The 22,804-nt window shown below is 44.7% G+C and overlaps 1 protein-coding gene across 1 annotated transcript; it reads right to left on the bottom strand.

Moving 5' to 3' along the window:
- Positions 1-6,277: 6,277 nt before the first annotated feature.
- On the bottom strand, positions 6,278-22,686 carry LOC139412418 (polycystic kidney disease 1-like 3). The gene is made up of 23 exons (XM_071159215.1): positions 22,485-22,686; positions 20,431-20,571; positions 20,234-20,268; positions 20,071-20,131; positions 19,914-19,975; positions 19,754-19,816; positions 19,385-19,540; positions 19,110-19,228; positions 14,143-14,263; positions 13,938-14,060; positions 13,588-13,807; positions 13,148-13,329; positions 12,790-13,020; positions 12,587-12,688; positions 12,292-12,470; positions 11,286-11,432; positions 10,894-11,096; positions 10,117-10,304; positions 9,709-9,844; positions 9,421-9,616; positions 8,992-9,211; positions 8,797-8,881; positions 6,278-8,190 (listed from the first exon to the last, which is right to left on the bottom strand). Exons 1-23 carry the CDS (start codon positions 22,684-22,686, stop codon positions 8,144-8,146), a joined length of 3,219 nt encoding a protein of 1,072 aa, XP_071015316.1. The 3' UTR covers positions 6,278-8,143.
- Positions 22,687-22,804: the final 118 nt, after the last annotated feature.

Below are 22,804 nucleotides of genomic sequence, written 5' to 3'. Positions count from 1 at the left end.
TGACCTGGAGCCAGTGGGTTTGGCGACGAGTGTGAAGTGAGGGCCAGCCAATGAGAGCGTACAGGTCGCAATGTTGGGTCGTATATAGGGCTTTAATGACAAAACGGATGGCACTGTGATAGACTGCATCCAATTTGTTGAGTAGAGTGTTGGAGGCTATTTTGTAGATGACATTACCCAAGTTGAGGATCGGTAGGATGGTTAGTTTTACAATGGTATGTTTGGCAGCATGAGTGAAGGATGCTTTGTTGCGAAATAGGAAGCCGATTCTATATTTAATTTTGGATTGGAGATGTTTAATGTGAGTCTGGAAGGAGAGTTTACAGTCTAACCAGACACCTAAGTATTTGTAGTTGTCCACATATTCTAAGTCAGTAGTGATGCTAGGCGGTGCGGGCGCGGGCAGCGATCGGTTGAAGAGCATGCATTTAGTTTTACTTGCATTTAAGAGCAGTTGGAGGCCACGGAAGGAGAGTTGTATGACATTGAAGCTCGTCTGGAGTCCAAAGAAGGGCCAAATGTATACAGAATGGTGTCGTCTGCGTAGAGGTGGATCAAAGAATCACCAGCAGCAAGAGCGACATCATTGATGTATACAGAGAAGAGAGTCGGCCCGAGAATTGAACACCTGTGGCACCCCCATAGAGACTGCCAGAGGTCCGGACACCAGGCCCTCCGATTTGACGCACTGAACTCTATCAGAGAAGTAGTTGGTGAACCAGGCGAGGCAATCATTTGAGAAACCAAGGCTGTTGAGTCTGCCAATAAGAATGTTGTGATTGACAGAGTCGAAAGCCTTAGCCAGGTCGATGAATACGGCTGCACAGTAATGTCTCTTATCGATGGCGGTTGTGATATCGTTTAGGACCTTGAGCGTGGCTGAGGTGCACCCATGACCAGCTCTGAAACCAGATTGCATAGCGGAGAAGGTACGGTGGGATTCGAAATGGTCGGTAATCTGTTTGTTTACTTGGCTTTCGAAGACCTTAGAAAGGGAGGGTAGGATAGATATAGGTCTGTAGCAGTTTGGGTCTAGAGTGTCTCCCCCTTTGAATAGGGGGATGGCCACGGCAACTTTCCAATCTATGGGAATCTCAGATGATACGAAAGAGAGGTTGAACAGGCTAGTATTAGGGGCTGCAACAATTTTGGCAGATAATTTTAGAAAGAGAGGGTCCAGATTGTCTTGCCCGGCTGATTTGTGGGGGTCCAGATTTTGCAGCTCTTTCAGAACATCATCTATATGAATTTGGGTGAAGGAGAAATGGGGGAGTTTTTGGCGAGTTGCTGTGGGGGGTGGAGGGTTGTTGATCGGGGTAGGGGTAGCCAGGTGGAGAGCATGGCAAGCCGTAGAGAAATGCTTATTGAAATTCTCAATTATAGTGGATTTATCGGTGGTAACAGTGTTTCCTAGCTTCAGTGCAGTGGGCAGCTGGGAGGAGGTGCTCTTGTTCTTCATGGACTTTACAGTGTCCCAGAACCTTTTTGAGTTTGTGCTACAGGATGCACATTTCTGCTTGAAAAAGCTAGCCTAAGCTTTCCTAACTGCCTGTGTATATTTGTTCCTAACTTCCCTGAAAAGTTGCATATCACGGGGGCTATTTGATGCTAATGCAGAATGCCACAGGATGTTTTTGTGCTGGTCAAGGGCAGTCAGGTCTGGAGAGAACCAAGGGCTCTATCTGTTCCTGGTTCTACATTTTTTGAATGGGGCATGCTTATTTAAGATGGCGAGGAAGGCAATTTTAAAGAATAACCAGGCATCCTCTACTGACGAGATGAGGTCAATATCCTTCCAGGATACCCGGGCTAGGTTGATTAGAAAGGCCTGCTTGCTGAAGTGTTTTAGGGAGCGTTTGACAGGCAATGAGGCAGTGATCGCTGAGATCTTGGTTGAAAACAGCAGAGGTGTATTTGGAGGGGAAGTTGGATGGGATGATATCTATGAGGGTGCCCGTGTTTACAGATTTGGGGTTGTACCTGGTGGGTTCATTGATAATTTGTCTGAGATTGAGGACATCAAGCTTAGATTGTAGGATGGCCTGGGGTGTTAAGCATGTCACAGTTTAGGTCACCTAGCAGCGTGAGCTCTGAAGATAGATGGGGGGCAATCAATTCACATATGGTGTCCAGAGCACAGCTGAGGGCAGAGGGTGGTCTATAGCAAGCGGCAACGAAGAGAGACTTGTTTCTGGAAAGGTGTATTTTTAAAAGTAGAAGCTCAAATTTTTGGGGTACAGACCTGGATAGTAAGACAGAACTCTGCAGGCTATCTCTGCAGTAGATTGCAACACCGCCCCCTTTGGCAGTTCAATCTTGTCGGAAAATGTTATAATTAGGGATGGATATTTCAGGGTTTTTGGTGGTCTTCCTAAGCCAGGATTCAGACACGGCTAGGACATCCGGGTTGGCAGAGTGCGCTAAAGCAGTGAATTAAACAAACTTAGGGAGGAGGCTTCTAATGTTAACATACATGAAACCAAGGCTTTTACGGTTTCAGAAGTCAACAAATGAGAGCACCTGGGGAGTAGGAGTGGAGCTAGGCACTGCATGGCCTGAATTAACCTCTACATCACCAGAGGAGGAGTAGGATAAGGGTACGGCTAAAGGCTATCAGGACTGGTCGTCTAGTGCGTTCGGAGCAGAGAGTAAAAGGAGCAAGTTTCTGGGCGCGATAGAATAGATTCAATGCATAATGTACAGACAAGGGTATGGTAGGATGTGAGTACATTGGAGGTAAATCTAGGCATTGAGTAATGATGAGAGAGATATTGTCTCTAGAGACGTTTAAACCAGGTGATGTCACCGCATATGTGGGAGGTGGAACAATGGTAGGTTAAGGCATATTGAGCAGGGCTAGAGGCTCTACAGTGACATAAGACAATAATCACTAACCAGGACAGTAATGGACAAGGCATATTGATATTAGGGAGAGGCATGCGTAGCCGGGTTATCAATAGGGGTCCAGTGAGGGGTTGGGCTGGCTGGAGAGACTGCGATTCAGACAGCTAGCGGGTCGGGGATAGCCAGCTAGCAGAAGGGCCATAGAGGCACGTCTCAATGGAGGAATCTCTGTTTTAGCCACCGCGTGCGGTGACGTCGATAGACCAGTCGTGATGGATTAGTAGGGTTCCGAGTAGCAGAGGGGTCCAAGTCCAATTGGCAAAATAGGCATAGTGGCCCAAGAAATTGGCTGATGGATCTATACAGCTAGCAGTCCAATATGCTCTAGACAGCTGGCGGGCTGCAGCTAGCAGATGGGCATTCAGGGAATGTCGCGATGTAAAGGCCAGGCACCGCTCATCATCATCCACAGTCAGAGAGGTTTAGTGCCGATGCACAATGACTCACCTAGCTGGGTCAGTTTGACACTCTCAGAATAAGCAAATTCATGCAGCTACAGACACCTTAGATTAGAACTAATAAACAAATAATCCAAGATGGTGTAGCAGTCAGACATCTTTGTCAGTAGTAACCACATTTGTTTTAGCAAGTCAGCAATATCAGCTATGTTTTTTTTAAAGTCAGTAAACAAAACAAAATGTATATACTGTATATATATATATACGTATAAGGCTGAATTAACTGTTTCGCTGCCAGACAAGGCTCCGCTGATAGCCAGGTGTAGCAGTGGTAAGGTGTTGGGACTCTGCTGTTGGGACAGCTTTATGGCGGCCCTAACAGTTTGTGGGCATCGTATGTCACCGCTATAGTGCAATTAATGTATTGTTTAGTGTTGTGTTGTGTAGTGGCTTTGCTGGCATGCATCCCACATTTTTTGGGGGGCCCCACGAAGATTTACATGGTAAAATTGCCACTTACTAAGACAATTAGGTTATTGCTATACACAATATAATATTAAAACCATTCTTATTACATTCTACCTGAGGACAACACAACCCACTCTCTGTAGAGTTTAGAGTTTGAGGGGAGAGAGTTTAGTTAAGGGTTTTAAAATAGTAAGAATAAAAAGACAACAACCAATTGAAGAAGGCTGCTTCCCTGCCATGAGTCACCTAGGCGGAGGTTGAAGGCCTGAAGCATTCTCTTTTCTGCTCATGGCCAAACTCAATTTGTACTACGCTAAAGGGGAATTGACTGACTCAAAATAGGCTCAGAGAATATTAATATCCCCTCTTCCAACATTTAATTAGCTGGCAATTCCCCAAGAAATGTACTAAATTCATTTCTCACATGGACTTGAATTCATTAATTTTTGATTTTAATTCAAAACAAATTCTGCACAGGGCCCAAATCATTTTAACTGAGGTTAGATATTAGTTTGGAATGGATAATGTTCTGTCTGACCATTGGACCACCAATAATTTCTGCCCTCCGAATTCATATTCATTATATAAATAGGCCCTTTTAATTTTGTCTGGCTTGCCTTTCCAAATAAAATTGAATATTGTTTGTTCATATAATTTAAATAGCAGGTCACTAGGTGTAGGCAAAACCACAAACAAATAGGTAAACTGTGATTTGACTAAAGAGTTAATCAGGGTGATTTTTCCACAAATAGACAGGTATTTTCCTTTCAATGGTATCAAGATCTTATCTATTTTTGCTACATTTCTATTAAAATGTATTGGAGTGAGATCATTTCTTTCTTTTGGGATATGTATACTAAGTATGTCCACATCCCCGTTAGACAATTTTTTTGGTAAACTACACGGTAATGTAAAAGAAAAAATGTTTTGTGATCCAATACGTAATATAGTCATAATTTGGTTTTAATCCAGAGGTTAGAAAAAGTATCTAGATCCTCTATGAGGCTGTGGAGGAATTCTAATTGTGGTTTTAAAAGAAAACATGAATCATCAGAGTACAATGACACCTTCGTATTTAAGCTATGGATTTCTCATTCCTTAATATTATTGTTGGATCTAATTTTAACAGCTAACATTTAGACTTTACTTCTTCTTTCAAAATATTGTTTGGTGAATCATGAGTGACTCCATCATTTGTAACAAGTTTCAATATTTATTTATTTTTTGAATTTTTTGTTGAAGATTGAAAAATAATGTGTTATATTTTCCCCCATATTCCATCCAGTTTGTTTTATTTTTATAATATATTACACTGGATCTGTCGCTGTTGCTGGTCAACTACATTGCTTGCAGTGACACACAGAGTTACGGACGTGAGTCAGAGGAGTTCTTAGACAATCTCTACCATGGCATTGAGATACAGTAACGGGGTGATATGAGTGTCTTACTAATAGGTGTTACACTTTCTTTCATAACAATCAGCTGAGCACAGTGAAAGTAGGACTCATGTTGTGATGGGGATGAGGGGAGAACATGGGAATACAACCTTATTTATGGAAAAACAGTTTCAAAGACATAACTTGTTTAAATAATTTTTCAAATATATTCAAACAAATAAATATACTTATAATACTAAGTGAGCCCACAGATACAGTCACCTCCAAAAGTATTGGCAGCCTTGACAAAGATGAGCAAAATAGACTGTATAAAATAAATAATACAAATACTAAGGTTTATTGTATGCTCAGATTTTTTTTCAATAATATTATTACTTATTATTAATATTATATTACAGCTGAAATAGATTTGGTTGAACGTTTTACTGCAGTGGGCTAAGTCAGGGTCACACAGTCTTAAACAAATCTACTTTGAAACAAAAGTATACACACGTGGTTATTTTATTATTATAATTTTTTTTGTGTGGATTTTACCCCCTTTTCTCCCCAATTTCGTGGTATCCAATTGTTAGTAGTTACTATCTTATCTCATCGCTACAACTCCCGTACGGGCTCGGGAGAGACGAAGGTCGAATTCCATGCATCCTCCGAAACACAACCCAACCAAGCCGCACTGCTTCTTAACACAGTGCGCATCCTGGAAGCCAGCAGAACCGGAGGAAGGAAACACCGTGCGACCTGGTTAGCGTGCACTGCGCCCGGCCCGCCACAGGAGTCGCTAGTGCGCGATGAGACAAGGATATCCCTACCGTCCAAACCCTCCCTAACCTGGACGACGCTAGGCCAATTGTGCGTCGCCCCACTGACCTCCCGGTCGCGGCCGGCTGCGACAGAGCCTGGGCACGAACACAGAGTCTCTGGTGGCACAGCTACCCTAGACCACTGCGCCACCCGGGAGGCCCTCACACGTGGTTATGGGCTGAAAAAAGAGAGATATAGAGATGAAATATATTACATTTTGAGTTTGCATCCCAATATTACAGTTTATATACATCACAGAAGACAGAAATATAACAAAACCGTTTGACATAGAAACACCGGATTTTCAGAGACTTTTTACAAATAATGTTTATTAATTATGAAATTATGAAAAATATGAATAACATTACACCCATGAGGCCACTAGGTCGTTTCACTGCAGGAAAGGCTACCAAGAAAAAACAAAATAAAAAAAATACTGTAGGTGTTAAAATGATTGGTACCCGTAAATATTCTTATCAATAAAATGTATTTGCATTAACATTCTACTTACAGTTCTTTAAACTGAGATTTAAATTTTTTTATCTTCCATGGCTTCCCGTTTCACTGGGGTATGAAAAGAGGTAACACCCTTTGTCATCCAAGGCAAAGCGCTCACAAAGAAAAAAAACAAATGGCTGTTGACTTTCATAAATCAGGCATTGGGTACAAAAAAAAACACACAAAAAAACGAATATACCACTAGCCACTATTAGGGCAACAATTAAGAAGTTTAAAGCCACTGGAGCAGTGGTGAATTTGCCTGGTAAAGGACCCAAGTGTATCTTGTCCATACTCACAGTGATGAAGATGGTTTGTGATGAAAAGAAAAGTCCAAGGGTCACGGTTGCCATAAAAAAAGCTTTTTTGAGAGAAACCAACAAATGTAAACACTTGGAGTTTGCTAAACGTCAATGGCACATGGATTGGAACCAGGTGCTATGGTCAGATGAGATGAAAATAGAGGTCTTTGGCCACGCACACCAGTGGGCTTTGAAAATATTTTTTAAATTTAACCTGGCAAGTCAGTTAGAAACAAATTCTTATTTACAATGACGGCCTACACCGGCCAAGCCCAGACGACGCTGGGCCAATTGTGCGCCGCCCTATGGGACTCCCAATCACAGCCGGTTGTGATACAGCCTGGATTCAAACCAGGGTGTCTGTAGTGACACCTCAAGCACTGAGATTCAGTGCCTTAGACCGCTGCGCCACTCAGGAGCCAAGACCATATGCATCTTTCTTTTGTAAGAGAGATGCAAATGCAGAAAATAACCCCATGCCTACTGTAAAATATGGTGGTGGATCTTTGATTTTATGAGGCGGTTTTGCTTCCTGGTGATAGTGACATTGAACGGTATCATGAACTGTACCAAGTACCAGGATATTTTAGCCCAAAGCCTGGTTGCCCCTACCAAGAGGCTGAAACTTGGCTACAAGTGGATCTTCCAGCTAGACAATGACCCCAAGCACAGATAAAATCCACAAAGAAATTATTAATTGACAACAAAAAAAATCTACATTTTGCAATGGCCATCTCTGTCTCCGGACTTGAAACCCATTGAAAACCTGTGGTTTGTACTGAAGAGGGCTGCCCATAAGTACAGACGAAGGATATAAAGGATCTGGAAAGATTCTGTATGGAGGAGTGGTCTAAGATAATTCCCAATGTGTTATTTATTCTCAGAAAACATTCAATATAGCTCTGGTTTTCTATTATTTATTTTATACAGTCTTTTTTGCTCATCTTTATCAAGGGTGACAATGATTTTGGAGATGACTGTATGTTACTTAAAAGTAAATATAAATGTACAGTGTAAAATAATATATCAGCGGTTTGTGATAAAATAAATATAACAGAGTAATTCCATACATTGAGTAACTTCATACAATCCACAAGAATAAAAGTTTCTAACTATCAGCTTATTACTAAATATGACAATTTCAATGATACAGTAGTTTTCAATACATTCATACATATTATGCCTTGTACCTTTCTTATTAAGAGTAACAAGTATTCAATAAAAACCTAACAACTATATTTTCTAATAACTTATATTCTCAGTTTGCCACGTTGATAGTCAGTGCAGCAGAGCAGAGGATGTCTGTTGTAGGGCATCAGGTCTTCCAACCCCATCGATCCTCTGGAGACAGCATGTAGAGCTAAATTGTGTTTCTTCAGTGCATCTCCCTACCGGAGTACAATTTACACATCTCCTGTTGTTCTGTAAGACAGATAAGACAGGCCTCTTTGTGAGGACTTTTCTTTTCAACATCGCAGAAGGGAAGCTCAACAGAATCCCTGTGAGCCTGACATGGTGTGGCACACTAACACAGGTTTTAGATATGTGTACCTTTATTTTACCAGGTTAGTCTCATTGATATTAAACATGTATTTTACAATAGAGTCCTGGCCAAAATGGCAGCAAAATACTACCATAATTCTATGCTTCTCCTACTATCTGAGGGTAAAACAGACTTATACAGCTCTATTGCAGTCTAAAATGTTTAAAATATACCATTAATTATGCATAATAGATAGGTTTAACAGAAGCCATTTATATTCAAGGCTTTGTTGTTCTGTGAGAGAGTAGGCATGGATATGAAAAAAAAAGTATTTTCTCTCTATGACAGTCCCTTACTGACTGTAACCCTTCTCTCTTTAAAACCCTTCATCAACACTGAGATGTTGGTTGATGTAAATGCCTTTTCAGAGATCTAGTACTGAGAAACCCAGATCAATTACGCCTTTGTAAAACTGACACTAAGGTAAAGCATAATGGTTTCGTGAGAGCTCTGTACAGTAGGTCTTCTGTGCTCGAGGATCTTACCTTTCAGGAGTAGTCCAACCTCCTCACTGTCTTCTACTGCCACTGGTTTGAGGAGGAGGGCAAAGAAGATCGCCATACCAATCACCTGAGAATAAACACAAGCATCAAATGAAATTCTTCTTTTTACATCAGCTGATGATTGAACAGAACTTCAGGACTACGTTCTTCATGTAAGACATAGAGCCCTGGTCTTACCTTAAGAGGCTGGAGGATGAAGATGCTCTGGAAGAGGGACATGGCCAGAGAGATAACCCACTGGATGGACTTCTCCCTCCCATAGGCAAAGCCATACATCAGGGTAAAGTACGTGGACACAACACTGATGGAGACGAGCAAGAACCAGCCCACAAACACAAACCACCAGGGCAGCCAGCAGCTCGAGCTTTTCCTTTTCTCCCTAGCAACACGGGGAGGACTGGGAGAGGAGGCACAGAGGAAACACAGGTATGTTTAGGTACTTGGTCAGAGCAATGTATGACAATGATATTCACATAAATACAGATCAATTTAACTTGATTGGAAACTGAGAGGAAGGGAATGACGTGTAAAGTATTTTTTTTTGAAAAGCTTAACTTTTAATTCCGTTATTTATATTCCCTTCTCTACACAGGTATATTGTCCAACCTGTAAGCCATGTGGCTGGTGAAAACCATCTCGGACGTCTTCTGCTGCAGGTGGACGGTGTTCAGGATGTGTTGACGGGCCTCTGGGGTGGGGAAGGCACTCTCATCCAGCCGCTCCAGGCACATGGACAGGTGGTGGAGGAAGTACAGGACAAACTTGCTGCAGTAGACCCAGTGTGGTTCACTCTCACTCAACCCTAGTAGGCAGACGCATCAAATCTCCAACAATTACAATGATGTCAAAACCTGTGTGACTTGTAAGGTTGCTCTTGCAGTGTCAGGGAAGCACCTTGCATAAGCTGAATGACCCCTTGCACTCTGCCCAAGGCTGAGCAAAGGTCATCGCATGACTCCAGCTTCTTCTCTAGCTCAGGCACTTTGTTCCTCTGGCTCTTACAGAGCAGATTCACCATCTCCTCTGTGTCCTAGATAGGGACGTAGTATGCAGGAATACAGTACTTAAGGACAGAACATACATAACAGTTGCCAGTATCAATGTTGCCAGTATCACAGTTGCCAGTATCAATGTTAATGGTTGCTATAACAAATAAGATATTGCATGGCCTTGGAGGTAAGAAAAAAGGCAGGCACAGCTGAAAGGAATAAACGATGGGAGTGTTTGAAGGTTTTAGACAAAGTATAGAGCAGAGCTATAGCACAGCAACAACACTTTATTTTGAAAAGGTAAAGAGAGGACCTTAAGAATGGTTGGCATGGTAACAGCGAGGGGTTTCAGGCCCTGCATATCGGGGTTCTTCTCCTTCGGTTGGACGAATCGTGGCTTGATACTACGGAATATGGTGATGATGAGGATGTTGATGGGGAACATGAGCAAACCGCTTTCCACCCCCACCATGATCTCCTCCCAAGTGACCTCCAGCGAACCTGGGACATGAAAGCACACCATTATGGAGTCAAGGCACAATAACAGAAGCTATAACACTCAATATATCATTCAATGTCTGAACACTTGTTGTGTTGTTCTGGGTCAAGTATTTGTTAGCCATATGAAAGGTTTATCAAGGGCTTGGGTTCATTGAATAACCACTCTGTGCTGTGTGACAAGGTCTTTCAGGTCTGGATAGTCAAAGGAATGTGGCTGAAACGTCTATTGAAGGGTTATGAAGAGCCTTCCACTGCCTACAACTACTAGTCCTTGTAACTCTGTGAACACCAAGGAGAAAAGAGCCTTGAGTTGGATCTAACATTTATAATTGAGACCAGTCCTTGTCTTTGATTCTTAACGCAGCTGTATCTGCGGCAGCTCATTACTGCCCATCCTTATCAGAGGCAGCTCATTATTGCCCATCCTTATCAGAGGGAGCTCATTACTGCCCATCCTTATCAGAGGCAGCTCATTAGATGTGGGCTCAGATATGAACGGCACAGTCACAAAAGAGGACTGATTGACTCACCCACAATGACTTATCCAGTACCCAATATAAAATATAATGTTGTATCTCTATGGACTTACCAATGGTGAAGATGACAGGAGACTGCTGGTTTTTGGGGATCTTCCAGAAGGCGATGTTGATTGCCATGGTGCAGAGCAGGAGGCTCATGCAGCAGGACACCCTCTGTGCTCGGGTGAACGGGCTACGCCAGGGAGGGTCTACGATGGACACCCAGATGTGCTGATCTCTAAAGCCTGTCGACGTCCTGGTCTGGAAAATATTTCTAGGACATAGAAAGTGTGGGACATTAGGGGATGACCAGGGTGGAAGTCAGAGGAATTACATTGATAAAGTAGTCTAGGATACAAGGGTTCAGAATTAAAACTCTATGGCACATTGCAAGATATTTGACCTAGCCTAGAAATCCTCTACAGACATGTTGTAACATTGTACTCTACTGGTGGTCAATCACCTAAAGCTTCTGATCTCGTTTTTCTTGGCAGCGTTGAGGGTCTTCTTGGTCAGCCCGTCCCCCCTGTCAGAACTCAGCCACGATGAGGACAGGAAGTGCCAAACCTTCTTTCTCTGCAGGTCTTGGATCGTCACCTTGTTGAGATACCTGATGGGAGGAAACGTGACCTCACACTCAGGAAAATACTTATTATTCCCTGTGTAGAGATAGAGATTCTTAGACTGTAGAGATAAAAATGAAAACAAGTCCCTGCCAGCATAGCAGTGGTTGCAATATTTTTGTTGTGGTATTCAAAGACCCAGTGCAGTTTAAAACAGGATTTTCCTGTGTTTTATATTTCCACATGATGAGGTTGGAATAATACTATGAAATTGATGATAATGCCTTTTTAGTGTAAGACCTGTTTAAAATGATACCCTGGAATTTCAGGCTGTTTTGGTGGGATGGAGTTTTGGCCTGCCTGGTGACAACAGACCAATAAGAAATAGAGTTCCAAACCTCTCTGTCAATAACAGCTAGTTTTCCCCTTCCCACTCCCAGGTAGTCCTAAAAAAATATTTTGCTAAGAAGCTATTTTGTTTCTTTTTGACAATTTTAATTGAAAACAATCACAGTAAGGTACTTAATTGTTACCCAGAAATGATTTGATATTGTGATAAATACGTCAACATTGGACCTTTAAGACAGGTATTAAACAGGAAGAGAGGAGGAGACAAGGTGAGGTGAGGAGGCAAGGATGCTATTTTGAAGTGTCATTGTGATGAAACTCTACCAGGTCTCCAAGGGTGAGGGGAGCAAAGCTTGATAATGTCACACCTAAACTACTTTAACAGCTCAGTATTTATAGGTCCTAGTTGTCCCTGCAGATTCTTAACCTGAACCTTAGAGTTTAGTGTGCCACAAATCATTTTTAAACATGACAATGGAAAGTATGGAGTGATTTCAAAAAGACCTTGACTTTAAACAATAATTACAGGGATGATGTGTCATCTGTCCTGGTGCTTACCAGGAGGGGTGCCCCCCAGAGTTGTCATGGCACAGCTGGATGCCCGTCAGCTCCCCCAGGGGAAAGGGTGTGGTCACCAGGAACAAGTCCACACCCCTTCTCTCAAATACTGGTTTATCAGGGTCACTTAGGTGGTGGGGCTCACTCTCCCCCTGTGTACCCAACAACTTGACTGTAACCTACATAAAAAAAAATATACTCTGATTAGCATGGATACTGGTATTGATATTCCTATGCTAAGTAAACTGACCACAGAAATGAATGAAGGATCTATTCAGTTACCACCCCATCTTACATTGGCAGAGGTACCCGCCCCTCTCCGACTGCCAGTCTGGACATTCAGTAGGTAGTTATAACTGGCACATGGGTGGTTATCCTTCAGGAGTGTCATCTTCCTCTGTGGACAAAACAAGTGTTTCAGTGTTCGTGTGTATGTGTGTGTGAGCATCAGTTTATGTGTGTTTGTATTTGTGTTTGTACACGCCTTGATAAACTCACCCTGGTGAGGGCCCTCCTGTCTGCATAGCAGGCCCAGAGCAGAGTGACCAGGTACAGGCCAAAGAAGGCAGAGAGCAACGCCACCACCACATAGTTCTCATTCACTGTGGCAAAGTACTGAGCTGTGAGCGACACGTCTACGTAGTTGGGCATCACAAAGATAGAGCTCCCAAACGATGTCAGGTGGTTACACAGACAATGTGTCATCCTGGGAGTTGACTGTATACCCACCTAGAACAAGACAACACAGACAAACGCTTTCACAATGTCACAAACACATACCGACGCTTACCAATTAGGTTTGTTCATACTCTGATGGAGACAAAGGAGGGATAGGTCTCATTAATAGCAGCCTCACCCAGCAGCCAGCTATGCTCCATGTCAGCTGTTTAGTGTTCCAGTACATGCACTTAGTAGTGAAGGTGGTGATCTGTAGTGTCAGTCCCTTGCTCCAGGTTGAGTTAAACAGACTGGCATTCACATACCAGGTGCCTGTTCCCTTTTCCATCATCTCAGGGGTGACCAGCCAGCGATAACCCTCTGAAAGAGCACAATAGGGTTTTGAACATGGATTACTCTATACCACCCAGGCTAAGAAAGCAAACCAACAATACGTTTGAGAGCCCGACCTCCAATTACAGTGTGAAATGCCAGACAGACATGTCTTAAAGCTTGTGAATATCAAAAGTAGTATGTGAATCTATGTACATACCAGACAGCTAAATTGACTGAAAGCAGTAGCACAGTGGATGTAATGTTTTGCCTAGCAGTAACTATGGTGATGGAATCCTCCTCTACCTGTGTGTCTCAGGACGGTGCGGTGTTTATAGTGGGTGTCATTGGGTGGGGAGCCCAGGCCCAGCAGCAGTTTTAGGGACACATTGACACTGGGCTGTATGGTGAATATGACTGTGATGTTGGGGTCCGTAGTGTTGAAAGTGGTCCCAACGCGAGCCCCTTCCTCCAAGGATACAGTCGTGCCAGAGAGCACAGGAGCATCTGGGCGTGGAAGAATGATCTATAGAGAAGGGAGAGAAACAACCAAATCTATTTGCATTCATGGTTCCCTCATCTCTGTTAGGGAAATGAGGATGGAATGACAGCAGGCTAAAGTTAAAGTAGTTGGCCTGTTCTATCCTGTAGCCTACCTCAATTAGCTCTGTCAAGTTTTCTACACTGATTTCCGTCAATCCATCCCTTAGTACAAGGGTACACACGGTTCCTGTGATGTTTTCAGTCGATGGATATGGGTTGCCTATAAAAGTGGTCACCTGAGAGGAAGAGAAAAAATATAAAGATAAAATACTATTTGCACAACAAAACAGCATCATCAATGTTGTTTATTGTACAGACCTGTACATTAACAAGTGAGTGGTTTTCCAGCGAGGAATGCAATGCAGAGAAAGATGGAAGCTTGATGTATGCATCGTCCTCTGACCCTAGAACATTGTTATCCATTTGTGATGGGGTGAGGCTGAGGGAGACGAGACAAGAGTCAGATGGCTCGCATTCAAGTAGAGGACAGCAAGAAGCATAGTTTTACAGGTGCTAAGTAGAACCATACAGGGTTCTTCGGTTTGTTCCAATAGGGGAACCCTTTTTGGTGCTAGGTAGAACCCTCTATGAAGGGTTCTGCCTAGAACCCTCTGAAGGGTTCTACCAATAACCCTTTTATCCTCTAAAGGTTCTTCCTAGAACCCTCAATTAACCAATTAACCGTTTCCACCAGTCTTATAATCCTTTAAAATTAAACTCTTAACAACAAAACATTAAGCGAATCATAAGGCCTTTCTTTGAGGGCTTAATTATACCCTAACACAGTGGTGTTAAGAAACTCCTGGTCCACATTATGCTGGCTTGTAAAGTGATGTGCAGTTGTTTTTAAAAAATGTTACCCCTTTTTCTCCCCAATTTCGTGGTATTGTTTGTAGTAGCTACTATCTTGTCTCATTGCTACAACTCCCGTACGGGCTCGGGAGAGACAAGGCTGAATGTCATGCCTCCTCCGATACACAACCCAACCAGCCGTACTGCTTCTTAACACAGCGCGCATCCAACCCGGAAGCCAGCCGCACCAATGTGTCGGAGGCTACACCGTGCACCTGGCAACCTTGGCTAGCGCGCACTGCGCCCGGCCCGCCACAGGAGTCGCTGGTGCGCGATGAGACAAGGAGATCCCTACCGACCAATCCCTCCCTAACCCGGACGACGCTAGGCCAATTGTGCGTCGCCCCACGGACCTCCCGGTCGCGGCCGGTTACGACAGAGCCTGGGCGCGAACCCAAGGACTCTGATGGCACAGCTGGCGCTGCTGTACAGCGCCCTTAACCACTGCGCCACCCGGGAGGCCGTGCAGTTCTTATTTATTCATTTTTTTACCGTTATTTTACCAGGTATGAGAACACATTCTCATTTGCAGCAACGACCCGAGGAATAGTTACAGGGGAGAGGAGAGGGATGAAAGAGCCCATTGTAAGCTGGGGGTGATTAGGTGACCGTGATGGTATGAGGGACAGCTTGGGAATTTAGCCAGGAATCCAGCCAGAGTGAGGATATCAAACGGTTGGCAATTTTAGTCACCCACAACTTGCACCCACAATTTGTTTAGGAAAATGTATGTTATTTAACTCTGGTTATTAACACCAACACTGGGGATCGTTTACACCACTGATTGTTAAATTCATTTAACTCCTGAATCAACACTAGAAATGTTACACTGAAAAATGTACACATGAAAAAACTGTCAAATTTGCTGTGAACCATACAATACACTGCTGGTTCACTCAGACTCCCTTCTATTCTCCTACTCTCTGCTCAATAAAATCACAGAAAATACTAATTTGAAAGAGAAATCATGGCAAAGATATCAATTATGTCAGTACTGTCTATGTAAAATGATTAATGGAATACCAGATAAATACAGAAATATGTCCATATGGGTACTGTCACGTTCTGACCTCTATTTCGGTTGTTTTGTATTTATTTAGTATGGTCAGGGCGTGAGTTGGGTGGGCAGTCTATGTTTGTTTTTCTATGTTTTGGGGCATTTCTATGTTTTCGGCCTAGTATGGTTCTCAATCAGAGGCAGGTGTCATTAGTTGTCTCTGATTGAGAATCATACTTAGGTAGCCTGGGTTTCACTGTGTGTTTGTGGGTGATTGTTCCTGTCACTGTGTTTGTTGTCACAGGATAGGCTGTATAGGTTTTCACGTTCCGTTTGTTGTTTTGTAGAGTTAAGTTATTTCATGTATCGTTCAGTTTCCATTAATTAAAGAACATGAGTAACCACCACGCTGCTTTTTGGTCCGCTTCTCCTTCTACAGACGAACGTCGTTACAGAATCACCCACCACAACAGGACCAAGCGGCGTGGTAACGGGCAACAGCAACAGCAGCAGCAGGAGAAGGAACAGAGGCAGCAGCAGCAGCAGGAACAGCAACAGCGAGATCAGGATTTTGGGACATGGGAGCAGAATCTGGACTACACAACTTTGGAGGAGATAGACAGGTGGGCGGTCGACCCAGGGAGAGTGCCGGAGCCCGCCTGGGATTCGATGGAACAGTGCGCGGAAGGTTACAGGAGAATGAGGTTGGCGAAGCAAGCACGGCGGCGCGGACGGAAGCCCGAGAGTCAGCCCCAAAAATTTCTTGGGGGGGGGGGGGGGGCACAGGGGGAGTGTGGCAGAGTCGGGAGTCAGACCTGAGCCAACTCTCCCCGTTTATCGTGAGGAGCCAAGGAGGAGCTCAGAACCAGAGCTGGTGTTGGAGGTGAGCGAAGCAGAGACTGTGAAGGAGTTAATGGGGAAATTGGAGGAGAGAGATATGAGGGAATTGCTGGTTTGGTGCATGAGACACGACATTCGCCCGACGGAGCGTGTCAGGGATTTAATGGCACCGGGGTCAGCTCTCCATACTCATCCTGAGGTGCGTGCGAGGGGTCTGGTGAAGACTGTGCCAGCCTCACGCACCAGGCCTCCTGTGCATCTCCCTAGCCTTGCACGTCCTGTGCCATCTCAGCACTACAGTGCTCCAAGCAGTGCTAACTGTGGCGGGCGTGGTGCTGGTCAGGCACCGTGTTATGCAGTTGTTCGCACGGTGTCCCCAGTACGCGTGCTTAGCCCGGTGCGCTACATCCCAGCTCCCCACATCTGCCGGGCTAGGGTGAAGATCCAGCCAGGGCAGTTGGTGCCAGCCCTGCTCTCAAGATCTCCAGTACGCCTTCACGGCCCGGTCTATCCGTCACCACCTCCACGCACCAGCCCTCCGGTGGCAGCCCCCCGTACCAGGCTGTCTCTCCGGTCCATCCTTACAGGGGCTCCCTCCTCTCCAGCGCTGCCGGAGCCTCCCGCCTGTCCGGCGCCGCTGCCGGAGCCTCCCGCCTGTCCGGCGCCTCTGCCGGAGCCTCCCGCCTGTCCGGCGCCGGAGCCTCCCGCCTGTCCGGCGCCGGAGCCTCCCGCCTGTCCGGCGCCGCTGCCGGAGCCTCCCGCCTGTCCGGCGCCGCTGCCGGAGTCTCCCGCCTCTCCGGCGCTACCAGGGCCTTCCTCTTCTCCGGCGCTGCCGGAGTCTCCCGCCTGTTCGGCGCTACGAGAGCTACTCAGTCCAGCGCTGCCTGAGCTTCCCGTCTGCCCAGCGCCAGCTGAGCTTCCCGTCTGCCCAGCGCCAGCTGAGCTTCCCGTCTGCCCAGCGCCAGCTGAGCTTCCCGTCTGCCCAGCGCCGCCAGCGCCGCCCGTCTGCCCAGCGGCGCCAGCGCCGCCCGTCTGCCCAGCGGCGCCAGCGCCGCCCGTCTGCCCAGCGGCGCCAGCGCCGCCCGTCTGCCCAGCGCCGCCAGCGCCGCCCGTCTGCCCAGCGCCGCCCGTCTGCCCAGCGCCGCCAGCGCCGCCCGTCTGCCCAGCGCCGCCCGTCTGCCCAGCGCCGCCAGCGCCGCCCGTCTGCCCAGCGCCGCCAGCGCCGCCCGTCTGCCCAGCGCCGCCAGCGCCGCCCGTCTGCCAGGGGCCGCCAGTGCCGCCCGTTTGCCAGGGGCCGCCAGTGCCGCCCGTCAGCCAGGGGCCGCCAGTGCCGCCCGTCAGCCAGGGGCCGCCAGTGCCGCCAGTCAGCCAGGGGCCGCCAGTGCCGCCAGTCAGCCAGGGGCCGCCAGTGCCGCCAGTCAGCCAGGGGCCGCCAGTGCCGCCAGTCAGCCAGGGGCCGCCAGTCAGCCAGGGGCCGCCTGTGCCGCCAGTCAGCCAGGGGCCGCCCGAGCAGCTGCCCCTCTGTCCAGAGCAGCTGTCGCCCCTCTGTCCCGAGCAGCTGCCCCTCTGTCCCGAGCTGGTGCCGCCCCTCTGTCCCGAGCAGCTGTCCCTCTGTCCCGAGCTGCCCCTCTGTCCCAAGCAGCCCCTCGGTCCAGTGGGGTCATTGGGAGGGGTGGTCATGGTGAGAAAGCCACGGAGGCGGACAATAAGGCGGACTAAGACAATGGTGAAGTGGGGTCCGCGTCCCGCGCCAGAGCCGCCACCGCGGACAGACGCCCACCCAGACCCTCCCCTATAGGTCAAGGTTTTGCGGCCGGAGTCCGCACCTTTGGGGGGGGGTACTGTCACGTTCTGACCTCTATTTCGGTTGTTTTGTATTTATTTAGTATGGTCAGGGCGTGAGTTGGGTGGGCAGTCTATGTTTGTTTTTCTATGTTTTGGGGCATTTCTATGTTTTCGGCCTAGTATGGTTCTCAATCAGAGGCAGGTGTCATTAGTTGTCTCTGATTGAGAATCATACTTAGGTAGCCTGGGTTTCACTGTGTGTTTGTGGGTGATTGTTCCTGTCACTGTGTTTGTTGTCACAGGATAGGCTGTATAGGTTTTCACGTTCCGTTTGTTGTTTTGTAGAGTTAAGTTATTTCATGTATCGTTCAGTTTCCATTAATTAAAGAACATGAGTAACCACCACGCTGCTTTTTGGTCCGCTTCTCCTTCTACAGACGAACGTCGTTACAGGTACAGTTTAAAACTTATTGGATTACTTCAACTCTGGATGTTAAAATGTTTGAAAGCAAAACAATTACAATAATAAAACTTATTCAGATGAAGGGTTCTATGTAGAACCCTTGCCTTCCAAAGAATCTGCCTTGCCTTCCGAACAATAATCAAATAAGTATGAAAAAGGTTCTAGGTAGGACTATTTGCATTACAAAATACCTTGTCTTTCAAAAAGGTTTCTTCAGACAAAAACAGTTCTTGGTAGAACCCTATCCCTCCGCAAAAAAACCTTTTAGAACCCTTTTTTTCTAAGAGTGTAGAATTGGAGGCTATACCAATGAGTGAGATGGAGGAGCTCCGGGTTGTAAACACTAACCTGATCTGGTAGATGCTGCCTGTTGGGTGCTTCACGAAGAAGGGCTCATTAGATTCTGTGGTCACCACCAAGCTTACTGCCTTATAAATCTCAAAGGCCAAATCAAACATTTCCGTGTCCTGTTTGAAGACAGCAGAACATCAGCGAAATGCACTCTCAATGAACTCCACTTTTGTCATATGTCACAACACTAAAAACAGATGTATAGGTTTACAGTAATATGTAGGCCTACATGTTAATGTTATAATAATGAAAGTTATCATTGCTTGACCCACCACATTAGTGTCACTGTCCGCCCCACATCTTTTCATTTTGAGGAGTATGACTCCCCCAGCGCAGCTGATGATATTGCTAGCAGTCGTGTTGTCTAATTTCAAATTACTTGGAAACAGCATCTGGGCTCCCTGTAGTAGAAGCTCAAGGTACTTTTTCTGTTGGGGGAGGGTTCAGGTTAGGCCCAAATTGACCAGGTACAGCAGTATCATTTATTTAATTACATTCACTGTTTTCTGATTTGATAATAATTTATCTCTGTGGTGAGAGAGAGCACTATGACTGAAAGTTCCAGTGGCCCTAAACTCTGTCATCTACTCCACTGACCACACCCATCTTACTACATGTCCATCGTCATTGTGATACTTTACCCCATTGGTGTCTGTAGGCTCTCCTATAGCCTTTTCCATTCTTTCCAGTTCCATCTGAGCCTCCTGAAACAAAACAGAGGATATAACCGCAAACAATTGATAACAAAAAGAGTTTGAAATATGTGTCACACTGCACTTTTAACACAGCAGCATTTCTGACCTTGAGGAGCATGTTGATGTTGGTCACCTGATTCTCCATGCTTGACAGACTCCTTGACATACCTGTAGGATAAGAGAGAGAGAGAGAGAGAGACATTTAGTTAATGGGAGTACATGAATGGTTGAAACTGTGAAACAAACTTGCCAAACAAACTCACGGTTGACTTCAATTTGATGGCTTCTCCAGTGTCTTGATTTGCCACTTGCTCCCTGTTTGTCCTACGAAAGTCAACAAGAACCATTCATTTTGATAATAACTTTACTGACACTACACCAAAGAATTACAATAACGGATAAAGGCCATCAATAAAAGTCACTTACCATACTATTTGATGGATTTGCAGATAAATTCAAATCTGTAGAACAAGAATTATACAGCACAGATGTCATGCAGGATATCATTCAGGCCTCTACACTAAATAATTTTGGAAAACATTGCAGCATGTCTGCTTACAATAAGGATCAGGACACAGTCTTTTTTTTAACATGTTAAAATGGGGTTAGCAAAGGTGCTGTACCCAGGGTGCAGAGGTAGCCACGCCAGGCACTGCAGTTGGTTGAGGTCACTAGCTGAAAGGGATCCATCATCACATAGGTGCAGAGGAGTGGGGTACTCCCGTTCCCCGTAGAAGCACCATTCTCTCCAGTAGCATTATACACTACAGACACATGAAACAATTATTGAAAAGCTATGAAATGTACTATTTTCCATACAATACTGTTATTTTAATATTGTTTTCCAACAACAATGTATCATTAAAAATGTCCTTATATCATAGCTGATGGATCAAGTGTGAAAGCTTGGTTCTGTGCTTTCCCTATGGCTATGATGTTCCAAGACTGGTGGAGATATGTTATATGAGCTTATGAAAATAATGGATTTTGCTAACATCATTTGACACTGATAAGCGATCAATAGTGAAGATGTGCTTCGTACATGGTAGCTGTCATTTACAAATGGCCTCTGTATAGCTCAGGAATTCCATCAAGACCATAAGCAGTGGCTTAATTAAGATGACTCAACTTTCTCATTTAATTAGAAAATCAATTTAATGTTCATGGTTCACAGAGTGCCTAAAGAGGCAATCAGCCATTGAAAGAATAACAAAGCATACTCCCCGCCATTGTTTCACTAAAAAGCTGAGGGATGTGGCTGGAGAAATGTCCCCACTGGGCAAAAAACGGGTTGAATCAATGTTGTTCCCACATCATTAAAAAAATGTTTTGGTTGAATGTGACGAAGTTGAATCAATGTTGTTCCCACATCATTAAAACATATTTTTGGGGGAATGTGGCGAAGTTGAATCAATGTTGTTCCCACATCATTAAAACATTTTTTGGGGAATGTGACGAAGTTGAATCAATGTTGTTCCCACATCATTAAAACATTTTTTGGGGAATGTGACGAAGTTGAATCAATGTTGTTCCCACATCATTAAAACATTTTTTGGGGAATGTGACGAAGTTGAATCAATGTTGCTCCCACATCATTAAAACATTTTTTGGGGAATGTGACGAAGTTGAATCAATGTTGTTCCCACATCATTAAAACATTTTTTGGGGAATGTGACGAAGTTGAATCAATGTTGTTCCCACATCATTAAAACAATTTTTGGGGAATGTGACGAAGTTGAATCAATGTTGCTCCCACATCATTAAAACATTTTTTGGGGAATGTGACGAAGTTGAATCAATGTTGCTCCCACATCATTAAAACATTTTTTGGGGAATGTGACGAAGTTGAATCAATGTTGTTCCCACATCATTAAAACATTTTTTGGGGAATGTGACGAAGTTGAATCAATGCGGAAAACTGATTGGATTTTTTTTAAAGTAATTAATACAAGGAAATGTTCTTCTTTTTTTCGCCCAACTTTTAACATTGGGGTGGCAGGTAGCCTAGCGGTTAGAGTGTTGGGCTAGTAACCGAAAGTTTGCAAGATCGAATTCCCAAGCTGCCAAGGTACAAATATGTTGTTCTACCCCTGAACAAGGCAGTTAACCCACTGTTCTTGGGCTGTCTGAAAATAAGAATTTGTTCTTAACTTACTTGCCTAGTTAAATAAAGGTATAAAAATAAACTCAATGACATGGTGAATTTTTGTTGTTGAATTCATGTTAGTTGACAACTCAACCAAATGTAAATCAAAACTTGACATTGAACTGATATCTGTGCCCAGTTCATAGACAGGGCTATGACTGCAAGGACTGACCGTCCATGATATCAACATTATAGTTTAAACATGTTTTGAGGCTATAAAGTGTTTGTTTACATTTAGTTTCTTTAAAACATTGGAGTAAAACAAGCTTATATTTTGGGTCCTGACGGCACTTGAACTGAGCTCATGAGGCATTTATAAATTATATTCTTCAGGAATCAATGGGTACATATTTTGAATTTATAAGTCCAAAAATGGTTGTAGTTACAGCAGATTGACCAATAATTTTTCAATTACAGCTATAGAGAAGTTAGTGTCTAACAAAACCTGTTCAAAAGACAGAGCAGCCCTGGAACCATAGTATAGAGTGGTTTACTATTATTTTCGAGTGGTTTACCAGTATTTTTACTCACCGATCACCGGCCCCTGGTACTGCCCTAACACCCCCGTAGCCACCCACCAGGTACGTTTTTTTGTGTGTCTCTCATTTGAGAAGTCCTCAAGGAAGCTCTTAATCTTGCAATTCAGGGTCATCAGAAGTTTCCCTCCTCGCTCCTTGCAGGACTCCTGGGCTTGATACCAGCTCTTTGGCTTTTGAGAAAACTCATAGGCCATATTTTCGAACACATGTTTGAATTTCATTGAAGTGGTATTATCTGCATCCTCTTCACTGCATGCTGTACTGGCCGTAGATACAATCCCCACAGAAATCCACAAAAACAAAGAGGCTTGT

The sequence above is a fragment of the Oncorhynchus clarkii genome, chromosome 6 (assembly GCF_045791955.1).
Source record: "Oncorhynchus clarkii lewisi isolate Uvic-CL-2024 chromosome 6, UVic_Ocla_1.0, whole genome shotgun sequence".
NCBI classification, from domain to species: domain Eukaryota; kingdom Metazoa; phylum Chordata; class Actinopteri; order Salmoniformes; family Salmonidae; genus Oncorhynchus; species Oncorhynchus clarkii.
This window is presented reverse-complemented; position numbering and strand designations above follow the sequence as displayed.

Coding starts and splice junctions, on each gene's coding strand:
- LOC139412418 (XM_071159215.1), bottom strand. CDS start 22,686: ATGGCCTATGAGTTTTCTCAAAAGCCAAAGAGCTGGTATCAAGCCCAG. Junction 13,808..13,937: donor ACTTGACAGAGCTAATTGAG/GTAGGCTACAGG, acceptor CCTTCTCTATAG/ATCATTCTTCCACGCCCAGA. Junction 9,845..10,116: donor CCATGCCAACCATTCTTAAG/GTCCTCTCTTTA, acceptor GTCCCTATCTAG/GACACAGAGGAGATGGTGAA.